Here is a 14,732-nt window from a genome sequence, read left to right on the forward strand (position 1 = left end):
AAGTTTATGTCTAAAACCTAACATTTGAAGTATGACGTGTGGAGCGTTTACATAGGAATCACGTGATTATACACACGTGATTATACACACGTGAAGTACATGTGACTTTTTTTGTAAGAAAAGAAAAGGTTTATTTGTTCCTTAGATAGTTAAATGGAGTTAAATAAAGTTAAATAAGGGTATTAACTGCGTCTGAGATATAAATAAGAAATGTTTGTAATAAGGTAATCATTGCAATTAATCTGCTTAAAAACAGAATTGAAATGGATTGAATTTAAGTCTAATTTAGGAGTGATCTTGTCACCATCTTGTGGTCATTCAACATCAGTCTTTCGGATTAATCAGTCCCTCCAAAATGTTTGCGATTCCTCAGACATGAACGCCAAATCAAACAAAAGCAAAAAATAAAACAAAATAAATACATTACTTTTTAATTCTCACAGATTTGGGCCAAGACGCGTCGTGTGACGTCATCAGTATCCTGGCGGGACTCATTATTGAAGCATTACGCATAGCTGAAGCGAGGTGTGTGTTTATTCTTAGTATAAAACAAACATCTGATCCATGCATCAGTCGATTTATGTGATCATGGTTTGGTTTATTTGGTTTTCTGTTGGCGGTTAACGTGAAAATGTGATGATGACGTTGGAGCTTTACGTCACGGCACCACAGTGGAGATTGCTGCGAAAGTGGTGACGTAGCAAGGCGGGAAGGTGCGCGCTCTGGACCGGACCGCGCCTCTCCGTCTCGCGCTGTGAGCATCCTACAGATCAGACCGCGATGGAACCGGAGACAAGAGACGAACCGGAGGCTGGAGATGAGCAAGGTTGCACTGTGTATGGATTCTATGACCAGGATTTAACGCACAAGGTAACTAAACATCAACCAAAGGTTTCGTCTTACATGTTTCAGCAGAAGGACCATCATAATTATTCTCATGCGTAATTAAGTTTAGTCTAATTATAATCTAATTATATGCACGTTTTCTTTTCTTTTTTTAAGTGCTTACATCCAAATTATCATTAAACAAATTAACAAAAAAAAGTACACAAATGTCCAAAAATTCAGGTTCAGTTCAGGATATTTAAAATAGTTTAGATCTAAAATGATTTTGATCTAATTCTTTGTCCTCAGGATATTTTTTATTGTAAGCTAAGAAATATTTCTAGATTCTAAAGCTCAGTGTGTGTCTTCCTTATATTTTGTAGGGTGTGTTACACAAACAGTTATTAAAGATTAGAGCATTTGCTTAAACCCTTCATCTCAGTGTTCATTCTCAGAAAACAATGGCACTAAATAGTGGTCCCTTTACTTTCACCATTTTTTAGGATTGTGTGTGTGTGTGTTTGTAGCGTACTTCTAAAAACTGCTACTCCATGTTCTTGCATTTAATCACCATTAACGTTTCACTATATCAATGATTCCAGGTGAATGTTACATATTAAAGGTACAAAAGATAAATATACCAGATCAACAACAAGGAAAAACACAGTTCAGTGGTTTAGTGTTTTGCTCTCACACATGTAACTTCAATGATCATTCCATTAAGAAGCCATTCATAAGGTTTTAATGGATGCGTTACAGTAGAGCACGAAAACACATTTATATTAGAAAGCATTGAAAGACGAAGTAGAGTTTTTTTTTTACCATGTGATGCACCAGATATGACGGAGTATGCAGTGCTTCTGTATAAAGTCTCTTCTCAATTTATTAAACTCAGTCATGCATGTGTGCATTAGTTTGGGTTTATTTTAATGGAACAGTCGAGAGTATCGTGTTGTGCTCAAATCACTCTGAGAGTTTACCCTCAGGCATGTTCAGTATAAAGTTACCTTTTCATCTATGAATAAAATGATACACATTTCATCTTGTGTACATGATGTCTACTGTATTAATATTTCTGTTACACAGTCAGGGTGACTCACTTAAGGCAGATTTAATATGGATGAGATCATTAAATTTGCATCGCTTGGTAGCACAGGGTACATGCTATAGTACGTCTGTAGTTTGTAACACTGTTGTATGTAGTGGTCTGTGTGGAGCTGGGGGGTGAAGAGAGATGTGGTCATGTTTGGGTTCGAGCTCTGGGGTTTTAGAGTATGTGTGTCCATTAGCCTTCAGTCTCTCTGGGTGTGTAGAGTTCAGTTGTGGTCAGAAAGCCCAGTGGACTGCACAGCGTTACTGACCATCACTGACTATGTTGTCTACAGTTTATCCATCTGTTCACTCATTCACAAATACATAAAACTCTTTATCCAAATATAATACTGTATAATTCATGGAACAAATCCCACCTATTCATCCATCCATCCTTCTAAGCATCCATCATCCACCTATCTTTCTGTTTGTCCATCCATCCATCCATCCATCCATCCATCCATCTAGCCATTCATCCACCCATGTTCTATTCATCTATTCATTCATTCACAAATACATCCACCTATCTGTCCATTCACTTTTCTCTACATATTTCTATCACTCTATCAAGCTATCCATCGTTCATCTGTCCACTTGCTCATTTACAAAGTCTACAACATTTACAAAATTTACAACCTCCATCCAAACATTTGTCCAACCGTCATACTGCGTAATTCTTGAAAGCAATCCCATCATCACTCCATCCCTCCAGCCATCTATCCACATATCCTATAGAACCATCTATGTACTTATCCATTAAATTCCTTTAAAGTTTTATTCAATTCTATACTGTATATGTCATATTCACCCATTCATTCAAGCATGCTCTACTCTATAATCCATCCATCCATCCATCCATCCCTATTCAACCTCTAATGAGAAATAATTCAGCATAATTCTAAAATCATATTCAGCCATCTAGCACTCACCCATTTACTTTAATCTTTCACCCACCCATACTGTACATCTATTTGTCCATCTTTCACTTATCCAAAAATCTAGACATTACTGTATATATTTCTTAATAAAGCTCATCCATCCAACTCTCCACTTATCCATCTCTCTTAATCTATTTAACCATTATCTATCCACACATTATCCACACATCATACAGCTGTTCAAACCAATAATATCAATATATCTAAATGTCTAAGTTCATAGACATTCTGTAAGGAATCTATCTATCTATCTATCTATCTATCTATCTATCTATCTATCTATCTATCTATCTATCTATCTATCTATCTATCTATCTATCTATCTATCTATCTATCTATCTATCTATCATGTTAAACATTTTTTTTATTTCAGATTAGTGTAATTCAGTTTCCCTATTTTTAAAAAACAACATTTTTTCTGCTCACAGAGATAATCCTTTTGCCAAATCTATCACAATTTTACCTTTTTTTTCTGACAAACACACAAACAATTGATACAGTTACAGAATAGAGCTCATATAATGCATTTGCTGTACACTGACAAATTTCAGAGCATCTGTGCTTATTCCGCCTAATTACTTCCTGTCATGGGGAGAAGGGGGAGAGGAGGACCATGCTCGGCTGAGACTTGCTGTTGTCACGGCAACCGCATCTTCGGTCTCAGGCATGGTGCTGGATGACGTGGCACTGTCAGGTTGAGCATGTGTGAGCATTAATGTGAGTGGAGGAGTGTGAACTCCAAGGCCTTGAGGATGGATTATAAAAAGATTCTGACTGTGTGAAAGAAAACGGTTTGAAGGTCGGAATGATTTGGGGGTGTTGATTCATTCAGATGCCTTAAAGGCATGAGCAGAAATAGTCAAAACAGCACTGAAATTATTAACTGTAACCATAAATGTATAAATACCATTCTTTGGTACATTTTGGTGCAAACATTACTCTTGCAGCCTGGAAGCTTCAGTGATTTCCATCTGGGGTTTTATAAAACAGTCACAGTGGCTGACTGCTGAATTTTAGCATGAACACCTAATTAATATTTTAATCCCAAGGAAACTGATGAAGCATGCCAGCCTTTTGGGCTCATTAGTAAGATTTTAGATCTTCAGTTCTTAACAGTTGCAGTCCAAGGCTTTATTCACTTTTATTCATCCCATAATCAGTGAGTGAATACCATTTCCAGTATGAGGAACCAGCCTTGAATATTTAGACTCACCTATTTTGCCTTCTGGAGAATAAAGTATTAAAGTATTTATTATTTGTAATCAATTCTTAATTCTTTTTTTGCACAAAGAAAACAGAAGTAAAGAAACAACTCAATAAATGACCATTTAGACAAAATCCATCTTTTTCCCCACACGAACGCTTGTTTTGTACAGGAGCAGAAGCTGTTTCAGTGGCATTTCCACCTCTTCACAGTTTGTCACGGAGAGTTACACTCTCTGCTCAGCAGGGTTTCCTTTACACAGGTAGTTCTGAGGCTCGGTGCAAACAGAAGTGTTTGCTGACTTGTTTTACACTTGTGTCATGTTTGTGGTGCCACCTGGTGTTTTTTTACTTACTCTTCAAGTTCACGCTGTCGACTTGACTCCGATAAAATGCCTGAGATAGGGATGTGACGGAGGATGATGGAAACCGCCACATGTTCGTTACATGCACAGAACTAAAGTGCTTATTGTGTCCTTCCACTTTTCAGGATTTTTATCTATTATCTATTACCCACTAGCTTTTTTAAAAATTCTGTCAACAAGGGAGGACATGCTTCATTATAAAGCAATCATTAATACAATTGTATGGGTTGTTGAGCGAAGGATCAAGGTTCAAGCCCCAGCATTGTCAAGCTGCAACTGTTGGGCCCCTGAGCAAGGCCCTTAACCCTTTCTGCTCTAGGAGTGCTGTATCATGGCTGACACTGTGCTCTGACCCCAACCTCCAAAGTTGGGATATGCAAAAAAAGAATTTCACTATCCTGTAATTTACAAGTGACAAAAATAGATGTGTCTTCTTCATTTGGTCATCTTCATACATTTCTTAGATATTTGTTAGGGTCATTGTGTATCCTGGGCCTATTTCCAGGAACACTGGGTGCAAGAATTCACCCAGGCTGGGATGCCAGATCATCCCAGGACTCCGTTCATTCATTAACACCTAGAGGCAACCTAGCATGCCAACTGCTTACCTGCATGTTCCTGTGAGGTGGGAAGAAACCAGAGATTATCTGAAGTGAGCCCATACAAACATGTAGAGAACATGTGAAAGGATGCACAGGTAGCAACCCAAGCCTAGTATCAGCACACTGGAAATACTCTATGAAGCCGTCAACTGTAACTCATGCTACATTACAGAGCAGCTGGACCTATCGGGGGCAAAGCATGAGCTGCTCTCTTATACATTTGCTGTATACATGAGCTAAGAGACAACAACGATTAGCTAGCATTGCAGAGAATAAGGTAAATTATGTTTGATTTATTACTCCAGGTCACAGATATTAAGTCATTATATCAGTCATTAAGACTGAATCTAAGAATCTTATCATAAATCAAGGAATTGTTTTACTAGATACGAAAGAAAGCCATAAGCAAACACATGTCACTGCTGGTACAAATGTAGTAATATGTTGGCCCAATGATGGAAAAGAAGTCTAAACTGAATTTTACACCGTTTGCTTGTCGTGTATTTCTGTTGCTTATCTTCTTAGACATAAATTAAAACCTCCAGCTCCGATTCATTAAAAAAAAAATGGTGACATCTGCAGGGCTCTCAAGTATTGAAGACAGGCAAGAGTAATATCTCCAACCCCCCAGCGGTTAATTTCCATTTATTAATTTGTGTGTGTGTGTGTGTGTGTGTGTGTGTGTGTGTGTGTGTGTGTGTGTGTGTGTGTGTGTGTGTGTGTGTGTGTGTGTGTGTGTGTGTGTGTGAGAGAGAGAGAGAGAGAGAGAGAGAGATTATGACTGGTGGTGTTTATTGTGTGTTTGTTGCCTTTTTGGACTCCTTTATCATGTGTAATGTTGCTCCCATTTTAACCAGTTCAGCACAAGCCCAGACATTTTTAGGGTCATGATTGAGGACAATGTCCCGTCCAGAGACAAGCTGTTTCATGTTGAGGTTTTGTTCAAACCGAACATCGAAAATACCCTCTTTAATGAATATGTTTTTTTTTTCATTGGTTGTTGTGTTAAATCTTACCCAGATACAATAGTGCTATTTTCTGATTGGCTACTGTGTACCCTCTTTTTTTGATTAGCTGATAAGTGTCAGGCTCGACTAAGAGCTCAGGGGAGACGCGCTTGATTCTGCCCGGTTCCAAAGAGACAGCGGTGCGGACAGATACATTATGGGCGCTGCGGCTTATTAAATATATGATAAATAGTCAAAAAGTTTTTCTGCGCGACAAATACAATGTGTGGTGGGAGAGTGTGACAAAAGACCAAAATGCGTGACTGTCACTCTCAACGCGTGACACTTGACAGCCCTGCATCTGTAAAGAAATTTTTTTTTGTCCTTGTTCTGCCAGCTTTAGGAGCATATTGCTGAGATGGAGTTCCTTATTTTCTTTATTAAAAGCCTCTTTAAATCTCTCTCTCTCTCTCTCTCTCTCTCTCTCTCTCTCTCTCTCTCTCTCTCTCTCTCTCTCTCTCTAATTATACCAGTTTGTTGAGTAACATTTATAAGTTCATTATTTTCATTATTGCTCTTGCAAGAGCCTGTGTCTTTATACTGCTTTTGTATTCACTGCTTTACTTTAACTGCATGATTTCCAGTTTCAGTTATGGAGAAAAATGTCAGTAAATAATCTTAAATAAACTTTTGACCTGGTAATGTTCAAAGTTATGCTTTCACATTGATCTTTGTGCTACAAAGCATGTGGTAAACATAACCCATGATCATCTGACCTGTCGAAATCTCCATCGCTTAAAGCGGCATCATCAGGTCAGAAACATTTCAGTAATGTGTGGAACGTTGGACGCTTCATTCACTTAAAAATCGCAGCTATGCTTATATAGTAGAAGAAGGGTGGGGTTCCAGGCTTTGATGCCGGATGAGACAAAATTTTGAGAATGTCCGACAACACTATTACAAATGTCTTTTAAATTGTATTACGTTTTGATATATTTCTTTTTTTAATGTGTTTGGAGTCATTTGCCTTTTCCGGTTAATCAAAAGCCATTAGTGTTCCATTTGTGAAGATACAAACCTTCTAATATTCCTACTGTAGATGCTAGAGTGCATAGTGTAAGTGTGTAGTGTGTTGTACATCGTTTGGGATGCGGTTCTTGATTTACTTTTTAGTAGAATATAGTACGAAAGTGTCAGAGTGTAAATAAAATATTATCAGAAATTATTTACAGCGTTCATTTATCTACAGTATTTTGTCCTACTCTTATATTAATTCTTTTTGTCTGTCTTTTGAATCAGTAGACAATTTTCACAGAATTTCCACACCAATATGTCGACTTTATGTAACCTCTCTAACATTTTCTGCCTCTGTTTCTGCCTACATGCTTTTATCTTCTCTCTGTCTGTGTTTCTTTTACACATTTCCTGCACAGACGATCCTGGTGGGAGACAGTGGGGTGGGGAAAACATCCCTGCTGGTGCAGTTTGATCAGGGAAAGTTCATCCCAGGCTCTTTCTCTGCCACCGTGGGCATTGGCTTTACGGTGACTCACATACACACACTTTAGAATCTCTCTCTCTGTCTGTCTCTCTCCCTCTCTCTCTCTCTCTGTCTCTCTCTCTCTCTTTCTCTCTCTCTCTCTCTGTCTCTCTCTCTCTCTCTCTCTCTCTCTCTCTCTCTATCTGTCTCTCTCTCTCTTTCTCTCTCTCTATATCTGTCTCTCTCTCCCGCTCTGTCTTTCTCTCTGTCTCTGTCTCTCTCTCTCTCTCTCTCTCTCTCTCTCTCTCTCTCTCTCTCTCTCTCTCTCTCTCTCTCTCTCTCTCTCTCTCACACACACACACACACACACACACACACACACACACACAGTTGAATCCTGGCTATTCCAGGGACAAAAGAAATAAAAAATATATATATAATAAAATCTAAGAGTGATTTTGTTTGGACTTGGTCGACTTGTAAAAGTTATTGTTTGAAGTTTGTGTCTATTTATTTTAGTGTGTGTGTGTGTGTGTGTGTGTGTGTGTGTGTGTGTGTGTGTGTGTGTGTGTGTGTGTGTGTGTGTGTGTGTGTGTGTGTGAATGCAATGGGAGATGACAGAACAACAGCTCTCTAGGCATTATCTAAGAAGTCACTAACTAGTGAGGGAATGTTGGACTGACCTGTAGGGGCTATCGTACACACACACACACACACACACACACACACACACACACACACACACACACACACACACACACACACACACACACACAAACAAACAAACAAATGTTGATTATACAAATGAATGAACAGAGAAATGGCACATGTAGAACAACACGGAACCATTGACAGCCTCACTGTCTCTCTTTCTCACTTTAATTCTCTCTCACATACACACACATACACACAGAAACATACACACACTTTTGAATCATGGCTATGCCAAGGACAAAAGAAAGCAAAAAATAAAAAAGTTAAAATCCAACAGATTGTTAAAATATACTTTACATCAAGTGTCTCCTTGGTTTCTAGTTGAATGTTGCTTCTTTTTCTTCTTCTTCTTCTTCTTCTTCTTCTTCTTCTTCTTCTTCTTCTTCTTCTTCTTCTTCTTCGGAGTAGTATTATTAGTACTTCTATTTATTCTAAAACAACTTTTGTTCAATTATTGCCGTATAAAAAAATATCACTGTTTTTCACAAACACGTTCTCTTTTCATCCCGCGCACTAACCTGTCACACTCTCTCAGTCAGAGGTGAAGCCCTGAGTCATATTTACACGTGAAGAAATCAGAAGTGAATATTAACACAAATACTTTCCCTTCACACAGTTACACAGAAGGTTTATCTCAAGTCCTCAAGTTCTTATGAACACCAATTCCACTTATATAGCCAGTATCATTTCCTCACACCAGAGCATGTAAAATAAACCACTCCTAGCCAATATAAACAACTTCATGCAATATAAAACAACTCCTATGTGACTGAATGTGTGTGTTATACTGCACTGCTGTCTTACGCTTTCTCTTCACTTCTCTCTACAGAATAAAGTTGTCACTATCGGAGAGGTGAAAGTTAAATTACAGGTGAGTAAAGTTTATTTTCCCCCCATTTATTTATTTGTTTGTTTGTTTGTTTAGTTAATTGTTTAAAAAATTAATTATTTTTGCATTATTAAAATATAACATATATCAATGCATTCGTTGATTTAGACGATTCTCTTCCATGTAAACAATTGAATTGTTCCTCAGGATAAAACTTCAAGCTCAGAGGCATTGAGTGTGTTTAGAATCTAAATATTAAGTCATTTATATTTTAGCAGCTACAGGATTGTCTGACCTACTACAATATATCTACTGAAGTACATTTTCACAGAAACCTTAAAATGAGCAAATGAGTATCATTATCCAATCAAATAGATTTGATCAGATCATTACAGAGAAGAGCAAGGCAACCCTTGTTTATACATATCTACTGTACAAGTGGACTGATCCCGTGTTGGACGGTTGGCGTATCTCATCTTAAAAAAAAGAAATTATTTACATGTTTTCAACATCAATGCAAATAAATATTAATAATTTATGTATTTGTAAGTTTGTGAAATTGTTAAATCATTTACAAAATGTAATTGTCTTTTTCTGGTTCAGATTTGGGACACAGCAGGACAGGAGAGATTTCGTAGCGTCACTCATGCTTATTACAGAGATGCCCACGGTGAGAGAATCTGCCTTTATTCACTCTCTCTCTCTCTCTCTCTCTCTCTCTCTCTCTCTCTCTCTCTCTCTCTCTCTCTCTCTCTGTCACAGTTTCAGGTTTACCGAATGAATGCATGTATTAGGATCTAGATTTAGGTTATTTAGCTGAACAGGGTTCGATTGGTTTATTTTACATTCGGTGCAGATCAGTGGAATTTCACACACAAGTTCTATTCAGTTTAATTTGGCACATTTCTGTTGCATGACTGTGGATGTAAAGCTCATGGAGGAGTTTCGTTTTTTACTTTGTGTAGCTGTATATGTACACAAATACAGTATATAAAAAGACAAATATACAGTGGATCTGAAAAGTTTACACACCCCTGCTAAAATGGAAGGTTTCTGTGATGTATATAAAAAAAATTGCCAAATGACCAAGATAAATAATTTTAGAAATTTTCCACCTTTAATGTGACCTTTAATCTGTACTCAACTGAAAAAAAAAAGAAAGAAATTATTTATTTATTTGTTTGTTTGTTTATTTAGGAGGGGAATTCCTGCAGGAGTATAGGTTTGGTTGCATTCCCTTAAACTAATACTTTTGATTGAACCTGACATTTTACTAAGGGTGTGTAGACTTTTTATATCCACTGTATTCATAAAGCTAACAAACAATGGAGAGTAAGTTGATGATGATGATGATGATGATGATGATGATGATGACAAGAATACTAATAACATAATAACTATAATAAATAAATAAATGTTTAAAACATATATCAATTGTTTTTCGTTACCCAGCTCTCCTGCTGCTGTATGACATCACTAACAAGTCATCATTTGACAACATCAGGGTAAGCTAAATTTTTAAGGAACATTTTCATTATCTCTTAAGACTAAGAGAAAGGTGAAATCAAACCAAATCAGGTTTGTCGATAGCTGATTGAATTCCTCTTTATAGGCGTGGCTTACAGAGATCCATGAATATGCACAGAGTGATGCAGTGATCATGCTGCTAGGCAACAAGGTAAGACAAACTTCATCTTCATCTTCAACACACACACACACACACACACACACACACACACACACACACTTTAAAAAAAAGAAAAAACACTTCTTTTTGTCTTTTTCCTAGGCTGATATGAGCAGTGGGAGAGTCATCAAACGGGAGGATGGAGAGAGACTAGCCAGGGTGCGTCACATTACACAACATTAATACAGTGACATTTACTGTATATTCATTAACAGTCAGAGAGAAATGCCATAAAGCTTTATGGTTTACAATAAAAAAGAAATAACTGAGATGAAATAAACTAAAATTGACACTGAAAACATTGACATTTATAAGAACTTGTCCAAACACCAGAGATCTCCTGTTTATTTTGAAGCACGAGATCTTTTTTTTGTAAATCACTCTTACATTTCTAACATTTTAAACAAATCCAAATAAATATATATTGTTTCTGGGCAAAGCTTCAGGATTTTTTCTGCAAAATTCCTTTTTTTTTTACATTCTTGCTTTTCTTTACAGGAGTACGGTGTCGTTTTCATGGAGACGAGCGCTAAAACCGGTGTCAATGTAGATTTGGCCTTCATGACTGCTGCAAAGTGAGTACTTCATGTTTGTTTTTACTTCTGTATGAAATGGTCCCTTATAAATGTTAAGCAGACTATTTTAACCCTTTGTACAAACACACTGGCATTCTTGATTTATCAGACATTTCCCATCAGTACAAACAAATAAATTCGTGAGTCTGATATAAAATGAGTCAGGCCTTCTTTCTGTTTTCTCTTCTGTTGATAAAATACACAGTATATTATTGGTTGAAGGAAACCCCTTCATATTGTAGATGCTCATGAAGAAGCACTTGGGGCATCTCAAAGAACAGAAATGGGTTTCTTACTTTAAAGAAAGAAACATTTGTGTGAAATAAACTGCCCCATTAGGCTTATGAAAAATTCCAGATTCTTCAAACCCTGAGTTTGAATCTACGTCCATATGAGCCATTAAACACTAATGTGGAGTCTGATATGACGAATATATTCAACACTGAATAACGGCAGCACAAAGCAGGCACAAATCCCATTTTTTTTGCCTTTGACTGATATGAATCCTGTTGCATTAATTTTTGCCCCTGTGTCTTACAGGGAGTTGATTGGCCGATGTCTCGAGCTGCCCAAAGAGCCGAAGTTCCAAATCAATGATATCATGGAGCAGAAACCACAGAAATCAGGCTGCTGTGGCTTCACATAGGACCTTACGAGACATAACAACAGATGAGAGAAGGATCAAGGTGCAAATGAGAAAGAAATACCAGAATGATCAGAGACGTTTCAGGCCAAATGTAGTCCCTAAACCTTAATTGAAGCCCATGATGTAAACCGTACTTTGAAGGACATTGATTGTCCTGAGCAGATCTAAACACTCCGGTCTGAGAATGCAGGTACAGTTTGGTCGTTTTTGCCTCTCTGGAATAATACTATGCAGTAATTTGCAGTGCAGAGCTTCCCCAAAACATTGTAGCCCAAGCGTCGTGGTTAAATTTAGTAGATTTGATGATACAGTGTACACTAATATGAGGTGAGCTGAGATAGATCTTTAATTAAAAATGTGTTACAAAGATATAAAGATCTGAGATAATATTTTTTCCCAGGTTTATAGCATCACAATTTAAAATATTCATATATTACAGTTCACTAAATCACATAATAATAATAATAATAATAATAATAATAATAATAATAATAATAATAATAATAATAATAACACAGTAGTGGTATATGGGACTTACTAGTTATATTCTATCGAGGGACTTTAGCTGAAGAAGTATAGCTCAGGAAATTTTGCCCATGATTTTTTATTTTTTTTGGAAATGTATCCTGGGAATTTCAGCCCAGAGGATTGTAGCCTAAGAACATTAAGCAAGTTCATCCTTGGAGACTTTAAACTGGAGCTTTATTCCAGAAAACTTTAGAAAGCACTAGAATAAAACTTTAGATCAGATAATATTTCATTCATAAACATTAATATAAGAGATATATCAGGCCCTGATGTAGTGAAAGAAAATGTTCCTGGCACCTTTAGTGTCTCTATTACTGAAATCTTTAAATAGACATGCGCTTCAAATCTAACACTGCTAATATTTTTTCTTATTTTTTATATCTGACTTTAATGCTACAACGTTTTTGGGAAGCTAGACGTAATTTATGGTCCATATTGTATATCCATATTGATCCTTCATGTTAAAGCCATAGTTTTTATGGAGTTTTAGTTTTTAACATGTAATGACACCCTGCTCGTGTATGCAAGCCCAGTTCACTTGTGCCTCTGCACATCCTGTTTGAAACCACTAGAGGGAGCCAGAGTACAAGCGTTTAGAAGAATTTATTGTCCGTAAAGCATAAACAGTGCAGTACATTCTGAGTCCACTCCCAACAGATGTTTGTGTTTTGCCATGAAGCATTAACTAAAAGCAGTGAGTCTTGTTTGATTAATATAATTTTAAAAATAGTTTAAAAAATTCTTACTGACTGAAAACTTATTGTACAATCATTGTACAATGTATTATCAATATAACTAACATAAATAATTGATAATTAATTTATTGTATTTTAAAGATTAGATCTTTTAATGTCAGATCTGTGAAAATGTATGTATATGGAATTTGAAACCGCCCCAGTGGCCTTTGGAGGATGAAGGGTAATAAAGAAGGCGTGTCTACGTTGTCTGTCAGTATAAATGAAGGGGGCGTGGTTACTTTGCATATCAGTGTCAAACAAGGGGCTAAATGGTATGTACGTCAACAATAATGAATGGGCGTGGTTTATTTGCCTATTGGTGTTAATAGAGGCGTGTGGTCACTTTGCTTATTATTGTTAATGAAGGGGTCAGTCAATGAAATTGTCAATGAAAGAGGCGTGGTCAGTCAATATCAATGTAGAAGGCGTGGCTTCTTTGCCTCTCAGTTTCAATGAAGGAGGCGTGGCCACATTGCTTGTCAACTTTAAGTTATAAATGTCTACCAAAAGACATCATATTGCATCATATCCTATTACAGTAAACTGACTTTAAGTCATTACACTAAATTGTCATCCATTTTAATTCTATATTTTGTATAATCAGATCAGGTAATGAGATACAAATTGTATTTCATACTGAATGCATTGCTGCATTCATATATTAACAAAACAGTGAAACAAAAACAGTTCCTCCTTTCTTACCTAAAATGATTTGATATTTAATTGTAAAATTGTTTTAATTGTTTTTATGCTTTTTATTCATGCAAGTTGGTGGTATACTATTTATTTATTTATTTATTTATTTATTTATTTATTTATTGTAAAGAGAATACTTATATGTGGAGTGTATCGGTGTATCTCTGTCTTCATTCCTTCAAGTATTATAACATGACTATAATATCTTATGTCATGGTTGAAAACCTAAATTATATATGAGATTTTTTTTTATTATTCAGGGATGAATTTATGGGGCAGAAGGATAACATATGCTTTTTTTCCCTTTATCTAAATGAGACTGCACTATTTCTCTTTGTATGCTGCAGAACAGGTTACAGTAGGATTGTGAGTATGCTTCTGAAGTATGAACTGAATGAATTTAGTGTCTCAGGGTCTTTTAAGGTATTTTTTCCCCCCAAATGTTTATTTGATCTGCATGAATAAAGAGTGCACAAAGGTTGTTTTTTTTAAGTGTTTGGATTAAAAGCTTGGTTTTAAAACTGTGCCATTGAGATTTGGAAAAAAGCTGTAAGTACATGTTTTATGTCAAACTTTAAAATACTGTTTGGAAAGTCTTAAATTGTTTATTTGCCTTTATTTACATTTCATCCCTTTATTCTTGCTTGATTTTACCTTCTGTAAACCTATACTACTATTGATCAGTGACATTGACATACAGTTCCTTAAGTATATCTTCACTCTCCAAACACATGCAGCTTAATAATCAGTTAATTTAGCTGAATCAGGAAGGTGTATTGGTAAAATTTCTCAATCATTGGACATAACACCTCAGACGAACGCTTTAATCTATCAGAAGTACTCATCCTTTAGTTTTATCATGCTCAGA

At 36.4% G+C, this 14,732-nt stretch overlaps 1 protein-coding gene across 1 annotated transcript; it reads left to right on the top strand.

Annotated features, from left to right (window-relative positions):
* Positions 1 to 494: 494 nt before the first annotated feature.
* On the top strand, positions 495 to 14,460 carry LOC113634056 (ras-related protein Rab-37). The gene is made up of 9 exons (XM_027132764.2): positions 495 to 870; positions 7,406 to 7,516; positions 8,996 to 9,037; positions 9,599 to 9,665; positions 10,448 to 10,500; positions 10,608 to 10,673; positions 10,785 to 10,841; positions 11,181 to 11,257; positions 11,798 to 14,460. The coding sequence occupies exons 1-9, from the start codon at positions 781 to 783 to the stop codon at positions 11,901 to 11,903; spliced, it is 669 nt and encodes a 222-aa protein (XP_026988565.1). The 5' UTR covers positions 495 to 780; the 3' UTR covers positions 11,904 to 14,460.
* The last annotated feature ends 272 nt before the right edge of the window (positions 14,461 to 14,732 follow it).

The sequence above is a fragment of the Tachysurus fulvidraco genome, chromosome 8, assembly GCF_022655615.1.
Source record: "Tachysurus fulvidraco isolate hzauxx_2018 chromosome 8, HZAU_PFXX_2.0, whole genome shotgun sequence".
Taxonomy (NCBI): Eukaryota; Metazoa; Chordata; class Actinopteri; order Siluriformes; family Bagridae; genus Tachysurus; species Tachysurus fulvidraco.

Coding starts and splice junctions, on each gene's coding strand:
- LOC113634056 (XM_027132764.2), top strand. CDS start 781: ATGGAACCGGAGACAAGAGACGAACCGGAGGCTGGAGATGAGCAAGGT. Junction 10,842..11,180: donor ATGGAGAGAGACTAGCCAGG/GTGCGTCACATT, acceptor TTTTCTTTACAG/GAGTACGGTGTCGTTTTCAT. Junction 11,258..11,797: donor GCCTTCATGACTGCTGCAAA/GTGAGTACTTCA, acceptor TGTGTCTTACAG/GGAGTTGATTGGCCGATGTC.